We start from the raw sequence: 13,667 nt of genomic DNA on the forward strand, positions 1-13,667 counted from the left end.
CCGAGTACTGAATTTCTAGCGCGGTGCGCTCCCTCCCGCCTCATTCCAGCACAGGCGCCGGGGTTCCCCGCGGCCCCCGCCCGGTCCATCCCTCCCTCCTTCATCCTTCCTTCTATCCCTTCCTCTCTCCCTCCCTGTCCCCCCCCCCCCCACCCCCCGGCAGCGCCGACGCCTCCCTGCCCAAAGAGGGGAAAACCGGACCGACCCAGTAGCCCAGGCACCAGTCATAAATACTAATTTTCAAAGCAAAAGGGGAATAAAACATACCAGCAACAGAACGGCTCTCAGCGCTATTCCCCTTTTCGTGATGCTCCTTGCATAGCTGGGTTTCCTCTTCCTTTCCTTTACTCTTTCTTTCTTCTTTTTTTTTTATTTCCTTTTTTTTTTTTTTTGTTTTAATTTCATTCCCCCCACACACCACCAAAAGCTAAGTGGGGGAACAACCAGGTCTGGTGCTTTGTCTGTTTCATGCTGGCTGCTGGAGATGAGCCTAGGCTTGACCTGACCATGAGTCCAAGGACTGGCACTTCTTTTTTACCCCCAGTTTGTAGAGATCCAGATCTTCTCTTCCTGATTGTCAAGAAAATTAAATTATTGCTGAATTTGGGAATCTAAGCAGCACCAGCTTACTTTTTCCCTGCATCTCTCTGGAATCGTTTCTGGGATATTTTCCAAATCATCACAGAAAGCAGGAGGAATGAACCGGCAGCTAGTGAAAATTTTGACAACCTTGTTTGCATTTTTCTTAGAGACAAACCACTTCAGGTAGGTGATACAACTCTGTGTGATAATATTTGTGAAAAGGTTGTGGAAATCATAACTATAAAAATACTATTTCACATTACCTAGTTTGTTTGCTGTATTTGAGAGTATTTCATGCTAATTCTGTATAGGCTATCCTTTATACACTCGGAGGCTCGTTGCTTGGTAACAAACACAAAAAATAATAATCTCAAGTTTTTTTTTGCATTTCTCTGATTCAAAGACATGTTTTTTCACTGAGTATTAACATAGCTAAAAACATTTTCTTCAGTTTTTCTTCCAAAACGCAAATTCTCTCTTCCCACTGGAGGTTGTTTAGGAAGTTGCTTTGGTTCTCTTCTTTTCAACATTTGGAAATGATTGCACCAGTTTTGTCAGGCATGTAGTTATTTGAAATTACAGAATCAGCCCTCTGATTTTTGGGAAAACCCTGAATCAGACCAGTTCTGTGTTCACTTAAAGTGCTAGCACACACAACTGTTTTGAAATTTTCTCAACATTTCATGATCTTTTGCTTCAGCTATTGACTTTTTGCTGTATGGAGCAAACAGGTCAGTCCTAGTAATCAAAACACCATTACAGCTACTACTCATTATTATGCTGTACGCTGTTGTATATCTACATGTACACATATAAAGTGAGTTTATATGAATGATGAGGTATATACATACTGTGACAGAGTGAAATAGTGATCATATCCATGAATCTGGGATCCCAATGCAAGTCATAACTAGTGAGCTTTGAATGAAAACATGAGTAATTTGTATAGGAACACCCCAAATACGTGCACTGGATTAATTTGCAGTCTTTACCTTAGGTGAATGGGTTTAGGATACAAGTGGATAATATTATGTATTAGCAATCAAAGGTATTTTGTAATAATATATGTCATTGGCAAAAGCAAAAAGAAAAAACTGCCTCCTGTAAATGGAAACTGAAAAAAATGTGGGGAATCACGCTAATTTACTATCACCTTGCCTTTTAAAAGTTCCAGTGCTTCTGTAAAAGGATAAAGGTTTGCTATTTGCTTCTCATTTCAGATGCTTGTATATATATATATAATTTTTTTAGATGTGTGTATAGATGCATGAAGCTCCCCTCCCTCCCCCCCCCCCCCCCCCCCAAGAAGGACTCCTGAAACTGAGTGGCTCCCTTTGGCCAAATATATAAGAAGACACAGTCATAGAATTACTTTTAATATAGCTCAAATATTATGTTGAAACATAGATACAGTGAAATTGGTTATTTAAGAATCAGATAATGCTTTATGATTAAATCTGTGCCTCTACACACCAAATATGACCATTTCATTCTAGTTTCTTTTTCCCTAGGGGACAACCATGAGAAATCCTATATTCTCTTTTTCTGCGTAAATAATGTATTTGCAATATGTAATATGCTATGTACAAACCATTTAACATGCATGATATATCAGAAGTTTGCTCTTAAATTCTGATAGCAGAGAAGTATTTTGAGAGCCTTCATATAAATATCATCTGGTAATAGTACTGATAGATTTTTTTTTTGTTACTTGATATTTACTGATAAAAATCCCCTAAGATCAGATGTGGCTGGCTCTGGAACCCTTTTTGCCATGTTGGGGAAGACTCCAGACATTCACTAGCATAAGTCAAACATTTGTTGGGTAGCATCTGTAAAAAAGGGTTTTTTTGCATCTATCTCCTTCTCAACATTAACAAAATCAGTATTTTTTAGTGTTTCTTGGTGTGTGCTACCAGCTATTGTTTGCAAGTTTAAGGCTATGTCAAACCCACTGTTGACATATACTTTTAACAGTGTACATGCAATAAAAGCAATGATATGAAATAAGATCTCAAAATCCCTGTAAGATTGCTCTAGACATAAAGATGAAAAGTAAATTGAAACTTCTAAAGTCTTACAATGGTAATGAATTTCTTTTTAAAGCTGGGTGCTGTTTGCTTTCTTGTTTGTTTCTGAATAACAAATTGTCCATGCATATTACCTTGAGCTCATTTTTATTTCTAGAATAAAGTTTTCAGATTAAAAATAGACTATATTGTTCTATAAAAATAATAATTGCTACATTCACTGGATTGAGACAATTTTATTTGCTGTTATAATTTTTCCATAACTTGAATACAATGCAAGCTAAATATTAGCTAATCGTGGCTAATAATTTATTTAGGACAACTTTCTGTAAAGAACATGAATCAAGATCTGGAAAATCCCCCTCACAGACCCTGTCTCCTTCAGATTTTTTGGACAAATTGATGGGAAGGACATCGGGGTATGATGCTAGAATCAGACCAAATTTTAAAGGTAAGTTTTTTAAGACTTCCAATTAATTAATCAATTACATTTTGGGCAAATTACAGTTTTGAGGGGTTTACTTCTGGTTTCTAATTCTCTTTCCAATAACTTCAGTTTTCCATTTTGATAGTGGAGATTGGCTAACCCATGGGGAGGACTAGGAGAGCAGTGTAGGTAATATGGGTCCAGAGCTTGAAAAAACTCTTTTCATGTTACAGTAATGTTTAGCTGTCAGAGGATGCTTCTGAAGATTCTGCTAATTCCATGTAGTAAATAGAATTCTAGTTCCACACTAAAAACATTGAGATAACTTGTTCCTGAAATTTTTATCTGTGAAGACAATATCTTTTAACACTTCCATGCTGAACTGTCATGTTCTTTATAGCAGTGTCTGAAGAAAAGGTCTATGCTTTCATTCAACTTCAAGAAAGTAAAACCTCTTTCTCCAAAGTAGAGAGATAGGCTTCAAGGTATGCACACAGAAAATTTTATCCTACGAATGCTGACTGAATGATAAAATTCTATTTTTCAGTATCCCTAAAAAATATAAAAATAATATTTTGGTTTTCTTTCCATAACTCCCCCCTTTCTTCCAAAATTTGTGCTGAGCTATGAAGAGTCACCACCATTCCAGCACAAACAAGGCTGTGGACTGGAGACTTCTTTTGCAACCATTACTATTCACAGCAAGTTTTTCTTGCTGTAGTCTTCTAAATCCCTATGGAAGTGAGCACAGAATGAGTTATGGCTTTCAGTGAAAGAAGCTGAGAGAGAAATTTTCACTGCAAACATTTTAACATTTCTGGAAAGCTCTGTAATTCTGTGAAGCTGGCTCTTCTATGACAATTTAAAGCTTAGAATGTGGTTTTACTTTGAAAACTGATAAAATGCTTCCTTAACAAATCTGATGCCAATGTACATTTGCACTCTTATCTCTCAGCTTTGGTCACTGAAATGAATGTTTTCCTGTACTAAGCCATGTTAGCAGTGCTGTGAAAGTTGATAACAGCTGGAAAAACACGTCATTTCTTAGCTAGTGAATGAACTGTTAGGAAAGAAGCTCGCATGTCAATTAGAAAAGTGCTTAATTAAATTTAGATCAAAGATAAGTTTCTTGTCTCTGTTCCACATGTGCAAATTACAAGATTTGGAACAAAGTGCTTGTTTTGGCTGCTTGCTTATGGAGTTCCCAAACTGGAGTCCACATTAGCTTGTAGTAACTAAGCTTATATTCGTATATCTTGTATTCATTTTGTGCATTTGTATGAATATTACTGAAGTTCTAGAGAATGCAAATAAAGGCAGAAATTCCCTGAATTGATCAATGTAGCAATCATTGAAAACTTATTTCTGCTCTTTACATGAAAGGGGCACTAAAACAAGACTTCCGCTTCATCTCTTGTAGCTCAGATTAAATCAGGAATAGTAGCAGTCCCTGTACATAGAATGACTTAAAGACGGCACTTTATTGTTCCCCAGTACGTGCCTAAAGCTGTTTCATGAAAAAAACAGGAGGAGACAAATTCAAAGCTTTGCTGTCAGAATGTTCAAGCAGGTAGAGCAGGTATGGTGTGGACAATGTTATGTGGTGCATGCTGAACTGTTTGACAGACACTGCTGCTCTCCAAGTCTCACAGCTCCTTTGTGTTCCCAAAGTGAAGCTGCTCCTGATGACACCTATGAACGCTTAATGGCAAAGAATATGCTGTTTCTTATTTTTGATTTATTTTTTTATTGTCACTTTCCAGAGCAGGATAGTACTTTGCAGCAGTGTGAAGTGACAAACACATCTTCAGTGTTTCTTCCTAACTTCACATCTCTGAGCTCTTGCATAAGTCTCAGTCTTCTGGGGAGGGGTCTGAAAGGTTTTCTTGTTCTTTGCTATGTTCCCTTGAAGGGTATTTTATATCTCAGAGTTCAAAACTAGAGAGTTAAGTAATGCAGTTTTGAACTTCGCAGCACCCATAAAAACCTTGTCAGCTGATAACCATTTTAATTAGTCATTATGATGCACACTCATGTTCTAGTTGCCCAAGTCTTGTTAACTTTTTAAAGAAATTGAAAATACATTTTTTTGCTCTATACTGCATATTTATTCTTTTTAAAGAATAAGAAGTACAGCTGCCAAGAGGATAAAATAAATCTGTCTTGCATGGAGTTAAGTATTATGAAGTTTTTTTGTACTGAGTTTTATTGTGACCATAATACAAATTGTTTCAGTTTCTAACATTCATTAATCTCTTTGAGATCTTTTGGGGGATACAGGGTATTGTACAATACTGATAGTCTAAATCATATAAATGGATGGATGTATGAAATGTGGAACAATTGCCTAATTTCTAACACTTTTTGTATTTTCAAACACAAAAGAGCTTCACGGGAACAATGGTTTAAACTAGGGATCTGCTATGTGGTTTTGCATGTAGTTTGGAGCTAATATTTATTTTCTACAGTTCACAAAAGACATGTATCAACATAGCTGTGCCATTGCTCATGCATTTATCTAGCTTTTTCTGCTTTAGATCAGGTACATAGACTTATCTGAGCTCACTGGAGGCATTTAGAAGTATCAGAAAAGTCTGCTTTCATGGAAAGGTGATTAGGTAGAAGCCATACCACTGATTATACAATAGTGAAATATACTTTTATGACTAGTCTGAATTACTGGAAAAGTACAGCTATTTAACTGATTTGTAGACTAAAGGCTACACATTCTAAAAAGAGAGGAAAATGCTACTTACTGGAACAAGGTGTTTTATCCAGATAAAGCACTTCATCATTAGTTACTGCTTTTCCCTAACTTGCTCGTACAAATCAGAAAATTCAAGAAGATAGTGAGAGAACAACAGGTGAATATATAAAAGTTCAAACATCAGAAACAGTTTATTTTGTTGGGTTTTGTTTTTTTGGGGGGTTCTGTTTCTTAGTTTGTTTGTTTTTTAAGTAAAAGTACCGTATACTGAAATATACTGAAAGATCCTTTCTTCTTTGTATCTTTCTGTCTTCCACAATCATTTGAAAGCATAGGACTGGATTTCTGGTTCTTCACACACCAAGCAGTCAGATACAAAATGACCAGGCACTGAGAGGGACTGCCTCTCTGATGAGCAGCCACAGAGAAGTGCCAGAGTGACAGCTCTCAAAGTTGCCTTTCTTTAATCACTGTGATATACTTAGTGCATTTTTTTCATCTTACATTTACCTTTATTGAATCTGAGTAGGCTAGTAATTTGTGTAAGAGCACAGAGGGGAACATTTTTAAATGTAAATATGAAGACTGCAATCTAATACTAATTGAAATCCCTGAGAGCCTTTCTGTTGACAGCAAGTAATGCGCTCATAGTCATATGAGTTGCTCTGCTGTTTCTTTTTCAGCTATAACATCAGTTGAGAAAGATTTCTGTGAAACAATAAAGCATGAACCCTGCATGATGTACTTTTTACCTGATTATTATCAATGTTATGTCTTTTTAGTGGTAAAAAACAACAGCAAAAAATCTGAGTGATGCCTTTTAATTTCTCCACTGCTTATTTTACTTTCCTCAAGAAAACTAGAAATAGTCATGTAAGGCACCTGTGCTATAAAACTAGCCAGGAATGTGCTTTCTCGTTGGTAGAAACCAGAGATGGTGAAGTGGTATCTCAGATTAGTGCATATTCAGTTCAGGCTCCCTCAAGAGAACTGTGTGTAAGGCCATGGTACAATAGGTCAATCTGCAACTTAATCGCAACATGAGACATGGGGCTAACGGAAAGCTTGAATTTAAAATTTCTTAGTAGGTGTTGAACTTCAGAGATTACTAAATTATTTCCACTTTTTAACACCTTCATCTTCTAAACCCACTTAAAATCTAAACATAAGCTAGAACTTATTAGATAGAGAAAACTTTCTCTATAGGCACTACTACATTCTTTATGCCAGATACTTTATGTAGTAGACTGGCTGTCATGCAGTGAGTGGAGAGAAGTGCAGTTTGTCACCAAAAGCTCAAGAAGCTTATTATCTTTGGTATGAAAAAAGTATGCAATGAAGACAATAGTGATTTTCTCCTGTACTGAATTTTCATTCTATGTTTTAAGTGCTTTCTTTCACACTAAGTAATTTGCTAAGGAATATTCTGACTTTTATGGAGGTACCTGGAGACGTGCAGCAATACTGCTTATTAATGTTACTCTCATAGCTGGATGATGCAATGCAGTATGAATTAACTTACTCAAAAGATGCTGTTTCTGAACTCAGAGACTTGTTAGAGGGTTGCAGTTTGGGGGTGTAGTGGGTATAGTTGTAAAAGATTAGTCTGTAATTAGAGCAGTGTAATGTCATGTTCGTGCCAACTCAGCGGGTTTATATCTGAATAATAAACACGTGGACTAAGTAATTTACTGAAAATTAGCTTGACAACTGTTACAGGAAATGGCTTATACACTTTAATACCTTAACTCTTTGGCAGCAAGGGTCAGTTTTTCTGTATGTTTGAGCTCATTGTTTATTTATTTGGCCCCTGAGTTGACCAGTAATGAAATCCTTAAAAAAGCATGAATGGAAACCAATGAATGACATTTAAGGGTGAAATTACTGGTATCAGACTTAATGAATAAAAGCAGCTTCTATGTACATGATGAGAAGAGGAACTGTCCACAGAAACCAAACTTAATCTAGATGTGATACTTCACAATAAAACCTGTTAGAAAAACAACCTGTAAAACACATAGAAATTGAAAAGCATACCTAAGATAGGTGTGGGACTGCAGTGATCCATTCTCCAGTGGTTAATAACCTTCTTAAAGGCAGACTTCAGTTGCTAACAACTCCTGAACATGAAGTCAGATGCAGGGAGTATACTGTACTGGGCTATTTTCCACACAGTTCAAAGGCTTAAAGGACCTTAATCAATGGAGACTCAAATCCAGTTCAGGCATGATGGCATGTAGTAAGAAAGTACATGCTGTTGGTGCATTCTCATTGTAGGCCATGGGCTAAAGGTTCATTGTACGAGAAGGGAGGCTACCTGGCCAAGGCCATTGCACTCCCTAAATACAGGTTGCTTGGAATGTGCAGGCATCCATTATTTGGAAGGTGTGTTTCCAGTTTATTTTCTGCCTTGAAACACACCTACAACTACACTGTTTTCACATGAAGCTGTGTATGCACGTCTCACTACACAGTTAGATGCTGCATGAGGATCTTTCCTAACAGGATATTGGGTTTGTTTGGTTTTACTTCTTTTTTCTTCAACTGCAAAGATGTAGCTAAGGAAATGATGTTCAGTCCCTGCTCAAGGTATGGACTTTTTCATGCAGAAACCTTTTTACCTCAATTATGCAAGGATCCTTTTAACTGTTTTTCTTTCAAAATTGTTCATAAAGAGGGATGTGGAACTTGCCCTTCTCCCTCTCTTTTTTTAACGTCATGTTCTTCCCCAGAACATGAGTAGGCTGGGGAAACTGCATGGCTAGTTAGGTTGTGTCTAGACTTCTAGACAAATGAGGCTAGACGGCAAGATCGAGCAGCTCCCCTGGTTATCTATACAGCTTAGCTGTTTTCTCATTCTCTGTATCCCTTTCTGAACTTCCTGCAGCCAGCTCCCTCCAAAGCAAGTCAGAAAGGTTGTGAGCATGTAGCAGTGTAAGGCACAATCTAACCAATGCTGCATGGCATCCAAGCTGAGGAACTGTCCTGGTCTTCTTTTATATTTAAAAGGTTAGCCACACTGATCTTTATTGTATTGGTATGTTGCCTTTCTTGCAAAACCAATGATTTAATTAAAAGATATCAATAGATGTGGCTGTTGTCATGGAATACTGCTGTGCTGCTTCATAAACTGTCAAGAGAATCTAAGAAACACAAATGTCAAAGCAGAGCCAAAGACCTTTGATATCAAAGCAGGAGACACTATTTTTTTTATCATGTTCTAATTTAATCGAGGGGGTTTTATCACATCTGTTGTCATGTTTAGATTTAAATTTTCTATACAGCTGAAGCCAATGCCCTTGGGTCACTCATTAAGCATCTTGTGTTTTGGAAAACATTTAATTTAAATATAGAATATGTAAAAGCATGTACACATAATCACCAAAAATGTACACAAATTTAAACTGCAAATCTATTACAAACAGTGCTACAGTAACTAGGAATATGTATACATAAAAGAGAAATATGCAGTTTTATTAGGCAGATTCATTTATTTTTTTCCCCCTCTGGAAATATAAATATAAATCCCCGATTAAGGCAATAGAAAATGTATGTTTGATGATTCAACTTCAAAATATGCATTTCATAGTCTTTCACAGAAATGAGTGATCTTAACAGTCTGAAAAGAAGAGCTCCCCTAAATGATGCAGACAGGGCAGTACAGGGTCTGGCACACCTCTAAGATAAAGAGTGCACAATGTCTGGCATAAACAGCGACCTGCCAATGTTACAAAGCCCAAGTCCATAGTTTAAATTCAAAATATACAGAAATATAAAAGCTCTGATTCTGGAAACCATTTGAGATCTAAGGAGTACAGTTCATGACAGAAAAGTGCCATTCACCAAGTGTTCAGTTACTTAGAAGGAATAAATTAGACCAGCCTAGTGGCTTATCTAAACTGTGCCAGCTACCAGCAACCATCAAGTGTTGGAAGAGCATGAAGACACATTGATTGTTCCTTATGCTTCAGCTACATGGCAGCAGCTGGGAAGGATGGGAACATAAAGACTTCATGAACCAATAAAAGATGGAAGCTTTTAAAACTGGACATAGGTGGAATATAAATCCACAAACAAACAATCCCACCTGGAATTACCAATTTACCTATGCTGTAACACTGGCAGTGCATTACTGCTTTTCCTCATATTCTCTTGGTTCTGCTCCTGAGTGTGCCCAGAATTGCTCCAGGCTGCCTCAGCACTCACATCCCTTCTAAGCCAAATCCAGGCTGTTTGATTGGAAGCAGATAATCTTAAGGTCTTTTGCAGCCCTAACAATTCTATGGTTCTATGATTTTATGATTCTATGATGAGGCACTGTTCCCCCTCCATTTCCCTGTATGGAACAGGTATCTCACAGCCTGCTTTTATATTTATTCCCCAGGAAAGGGATTCCTCTCAGGGTGGGATTCCTCTCAGGTTGGATCAGTGGGCACTTAAAAATCTTACAAATACAAAACAGTGTCTATGGGTGGCCCGCCTTCCTCTACAATACACAGAAGATTTTTGGTAATTTCCCCTCAGCTTGAAAGGTTCTGTATCTGATACAAAGGACTATAAATGATTCTGTGTGGCCCATTTTGCAGCATTATGATTAATGGAATAAATGTTATTTCATTTTCCAGGAAACCCACTGCCTAGGAGGTACAAGTTTGCATCTCTTCAATCTAAGGCAGGCATAGAAGTCCTAGAGAGGACTTTCTACATGAAATGTCTCAATGTTTTGTTATTGCCTGCAAAACTGGATGTATGTTAGATGGAAGAGCTGATATGCTTGACTGATTTTTCACAGTAAGGTTGTACATTTTGGTGGAGAATGGTCTGAGTAGTGGATTTTGAATGAGGTGCCTCAACCTTGCTGAGAAGCAAGGTTTCAGAAGGGTTCTCAGAGAGCCCATTGTAAATTATTTGCTCTCTGCAAGTGGTAACCCACTGTGCTGAAGCATTTCCTATGCCCATGGACTATATAGGGCCCTTAGGGCTCCTCCTGTGGTGGTACACATCAAAGTATCAGACATCATAGCAACTCTCACTTGTCATGGGACAAAGATTCTTTTGGCTAGAGCAAACACTGGGCTGCTGCACAGTAGCAGTGTGATATTCTTCTCCAAAAGCTGATAACCCCTACCTCGGTGTTTCTGTGCCTCCAAAGCCCAGGACTGCATAGAAGCAGCTGGGCACATCTGTGACTGAATATTGGGTAATTTGCCTTAAAGAATGGAAACTGGTACTAAATTGATACATGCTGCATGAACAAACTCAGTCTTTTTCCATTCCAAGAGCACCATTATGAGTTATCTCCTTTGCTTTTGTACTTGGGAAATATAGCTGAGAAGAGGTTAAATGCTTTCCTTAAACCAGCATAGTTAGTCAGGGAAAAGCTAAGATTAAAATTTAGCAGATCAATACTCATTATGTTAGGCTGCCTCTAATGACTATATTCCTAATGTGTGTTGTCTGTGTCTTTGTCTTAGGCTGTAAAACTGTCTTATCAGGATTAATCCTTCTTCTTTTTCTGTTTACTGTGTCTAATAAAGAAATAGTCCTAAATAAAATATAAAATAACAGTAACACATTGGGCAGAATGCTGCTATAAATTCTCACACTGCAATTTAAAGCAGTTCTTGAAAAGATCCATGAAAATTACATGCATGGGGCCAAATCAGGAGCATATGTAAAAAATCCTTCTTTGCCATAGCTGAATGTAGCCTGTTGCCTGTTGCATAAACACATGTACATACTCTCCCCCATTCCAAACTAAAATGAAGATGTGGCCACTCCACAAGAGAATTTCAAAATGCAGCAATTTTCCCTTCCAGACAGTGATATCCCATCCGATGGAAAAGTCTGAGGTGTAAAAAGCCTTTGGTCAGTCTGGTTACAGGAGCTATCCTAAAAATAAACATCTGAGAAAATTTTTCAGCTCTTTGGCTCTATACTTCTGAGAATAATTTTGCAGCTCTTTGGTTCCATATCCCTGAGAATTCTGATTTTGTCACACTTCTGTGGTGTGTTTTGCATGAGGTAAAGCACATATAATCTGTTAAAAACAGATTTTAACTTTTTTTTAATAAAATAAAACATTTTACTTATCAAAATTAAAAAATAATTAAGGACAAATTCAATTCAAGCCAGTAAATTCATCAGTGTGTATATAGTCTCATTTGGATGACTTTTAGAAGACTCCTACTCAGCATAGCTATTGGCGGTAGAAACCAGAAAAAGACCAGACGCTTTGACCCTGCAACGGGCTTAATGTCAGCAGAGGTCTAAGCCTATGCGAAAGCCATTTGATGCTTCTCTCAGCAATGCAGTGAACATCCTGCATCATAAAGCTGATTTGGTATTGATAAAAGAGTAAGTTAGTCACTTTATAAGATGCTAATTTTTGAGGCTGGTGAAGAGTTCTCATAGCATCTCCCATTCTTCCAGACATTTTATATACAGGGAGAACTGATGACTGAAAAAAATCCTGGTGAAAAACACCCAAGAAGTGCCTTAAGGATGTCTTGCAGTTGCAAGACAGATCCTTTTTGGTATTCAGAATGTGGGAGACCATTAAGGAGGTTCCAAAGGAAGGGGGGATATCTGAATGGGAGGGATAGGAGGCTGGAAGAAACACGCAACAGGTCAGATGATAGGAGCATTGAAGCTGAGAGTCAGAAGGGAGGAATTAATTTCAAAGTAATATTCTGCACAGATTGTATGGAAATTAGTGGAAGTATAAGGAGGCAAAAAATGGAAAAGTTTTGAAAATAAAAAGAAAATTTTATTTTTTTAGTGCTAGATGTAGTGGGATCTGTATGCCTCTGACCAGCTGCATATTTCCATCTATACCAGCTCCTGATCATTTCTGTTGCCATTTATCCCTATGCCTAAGCTATCCCATTTGTCCAAATCCCATCATTCATCTGTGTCTCATATATCATTTGGTGTATAATTCCCTAGCAGCCATAAATCAATGTCTGCTCATAATTTTAGTCACCCAAGCTGCTCTTTTTCTCAGTCTTGTGTAGGCCTTCAAACAGTTAAAACAAGGAATATTATGGAGGGATTAAAGGAAAAGCTGTCAGAACTGTGAAATACAGTGAATATGTGAGGCTCAAACGAACAAAATAAAGGAGTTAAAATAGATTCTGAGACCTTTCTGTGGACATGTGCTTGAGACTGTACCTATTGACATTTATAACTGAGTTTTCATTAATTCCTGCAGTGCAAGATCAGAATCACAGAGAAAGAACAAATAAATATAATTTTAAAAAGCAAAAAAGTTCTAATTGTTTTTGGCTTTTTAAAAATAAATATTTTGAGATATGCTGAGCAGAGCGCAGATGTTCATTATGACTGAAAATAGAAACCTAGACTGATACACAACATTTCAGTATCTTTATTAATACTTCTCTTTTCCACTAAGTAGACCTTCCCTCCTGCCTTCTCTTTGCAGTGAAAATCTTTTATCTTGTGGTTCCATGCAGCCTCTTAGATGTGTTGTCTACACTGACTTTGTAAAATATTATTAAAAGTAAGATTACTTAGGAGGAGTTTAACTGACTCTACACTGGAGTGCAAATTTCATGACAAGACATGCAATACCATCTTTTATTTAACCACACTTGGGAACATCCCAGGAGGCCTCTGCACACATGCAGTTCACACACCGATCAGCAGTGAAGAGCTCTGTCTCCGTTAGTGCAAAGCAACCAAGCAGTTCCTCAGAATAAGGTTTGAGGAGGATCTCTGCTACTTTCTCCTGGTGGGGCTGAGACCCTCTGCCTCTCTATTTGCTCACTTCAGTGAACATTCTTTTGTGATAAGAAGACGGTGCCTGGATCTTTTTATGTCATAAGAAAAGCAACCAATTCAATTTCCCTAAATACAACCCATTGCTCTATTGCACTGGAGGAAGGAAGACTTCAGAAAG

General features: G+C 37.5%; 1 protein-coding gene across 2 annotated transcripts in view; it reads left to right on the top strand.

The window, feature by feature from the left end:
* Positions 1-419: 419 nt before the first annotated feature.
* Positions 420-13,667, top strand: part of GLRA2 (glycine receptor alpha 2) — a 127,510-nt gene continuing 114,262 nt past the window's right edge. Inside the window, exons 1-2 of one of the 2 annotated variants that reach the window (XM_005151450.4) lie at positions 420-765; positions 2,930-3,063. In XM_005151450.4, the coding sequence (XP_005151507.1) occupies positions 698-765; positions 2,930-3,063 (202 nt within the window). In that variant the 5' untranslated portion in view covers positions 420-697. The remainder of the gene's footprint in view (positions 766-2,929; positions 3,064-13,667) is intronic. The other variant, XM_005151451.4, reaches the window with a different exon arrangement.

Source organism: Melopsittacus undulatus, chromosome 2 (genome assembly GCF_012275295.1).
Source record: "Melopsittacus undulatus isolate bMelUnd1 chromosome 2, bMelUnd1.mat.Z, whole genome shotgun sequence".
In the NCBI taxonomy this organism is placed as follows: Eukaryota; Metazoa; Chordata; class Aves; order Psittaciformes; family Psittaculidae; genus Melopsittacus; species Melopsittacus undulatus.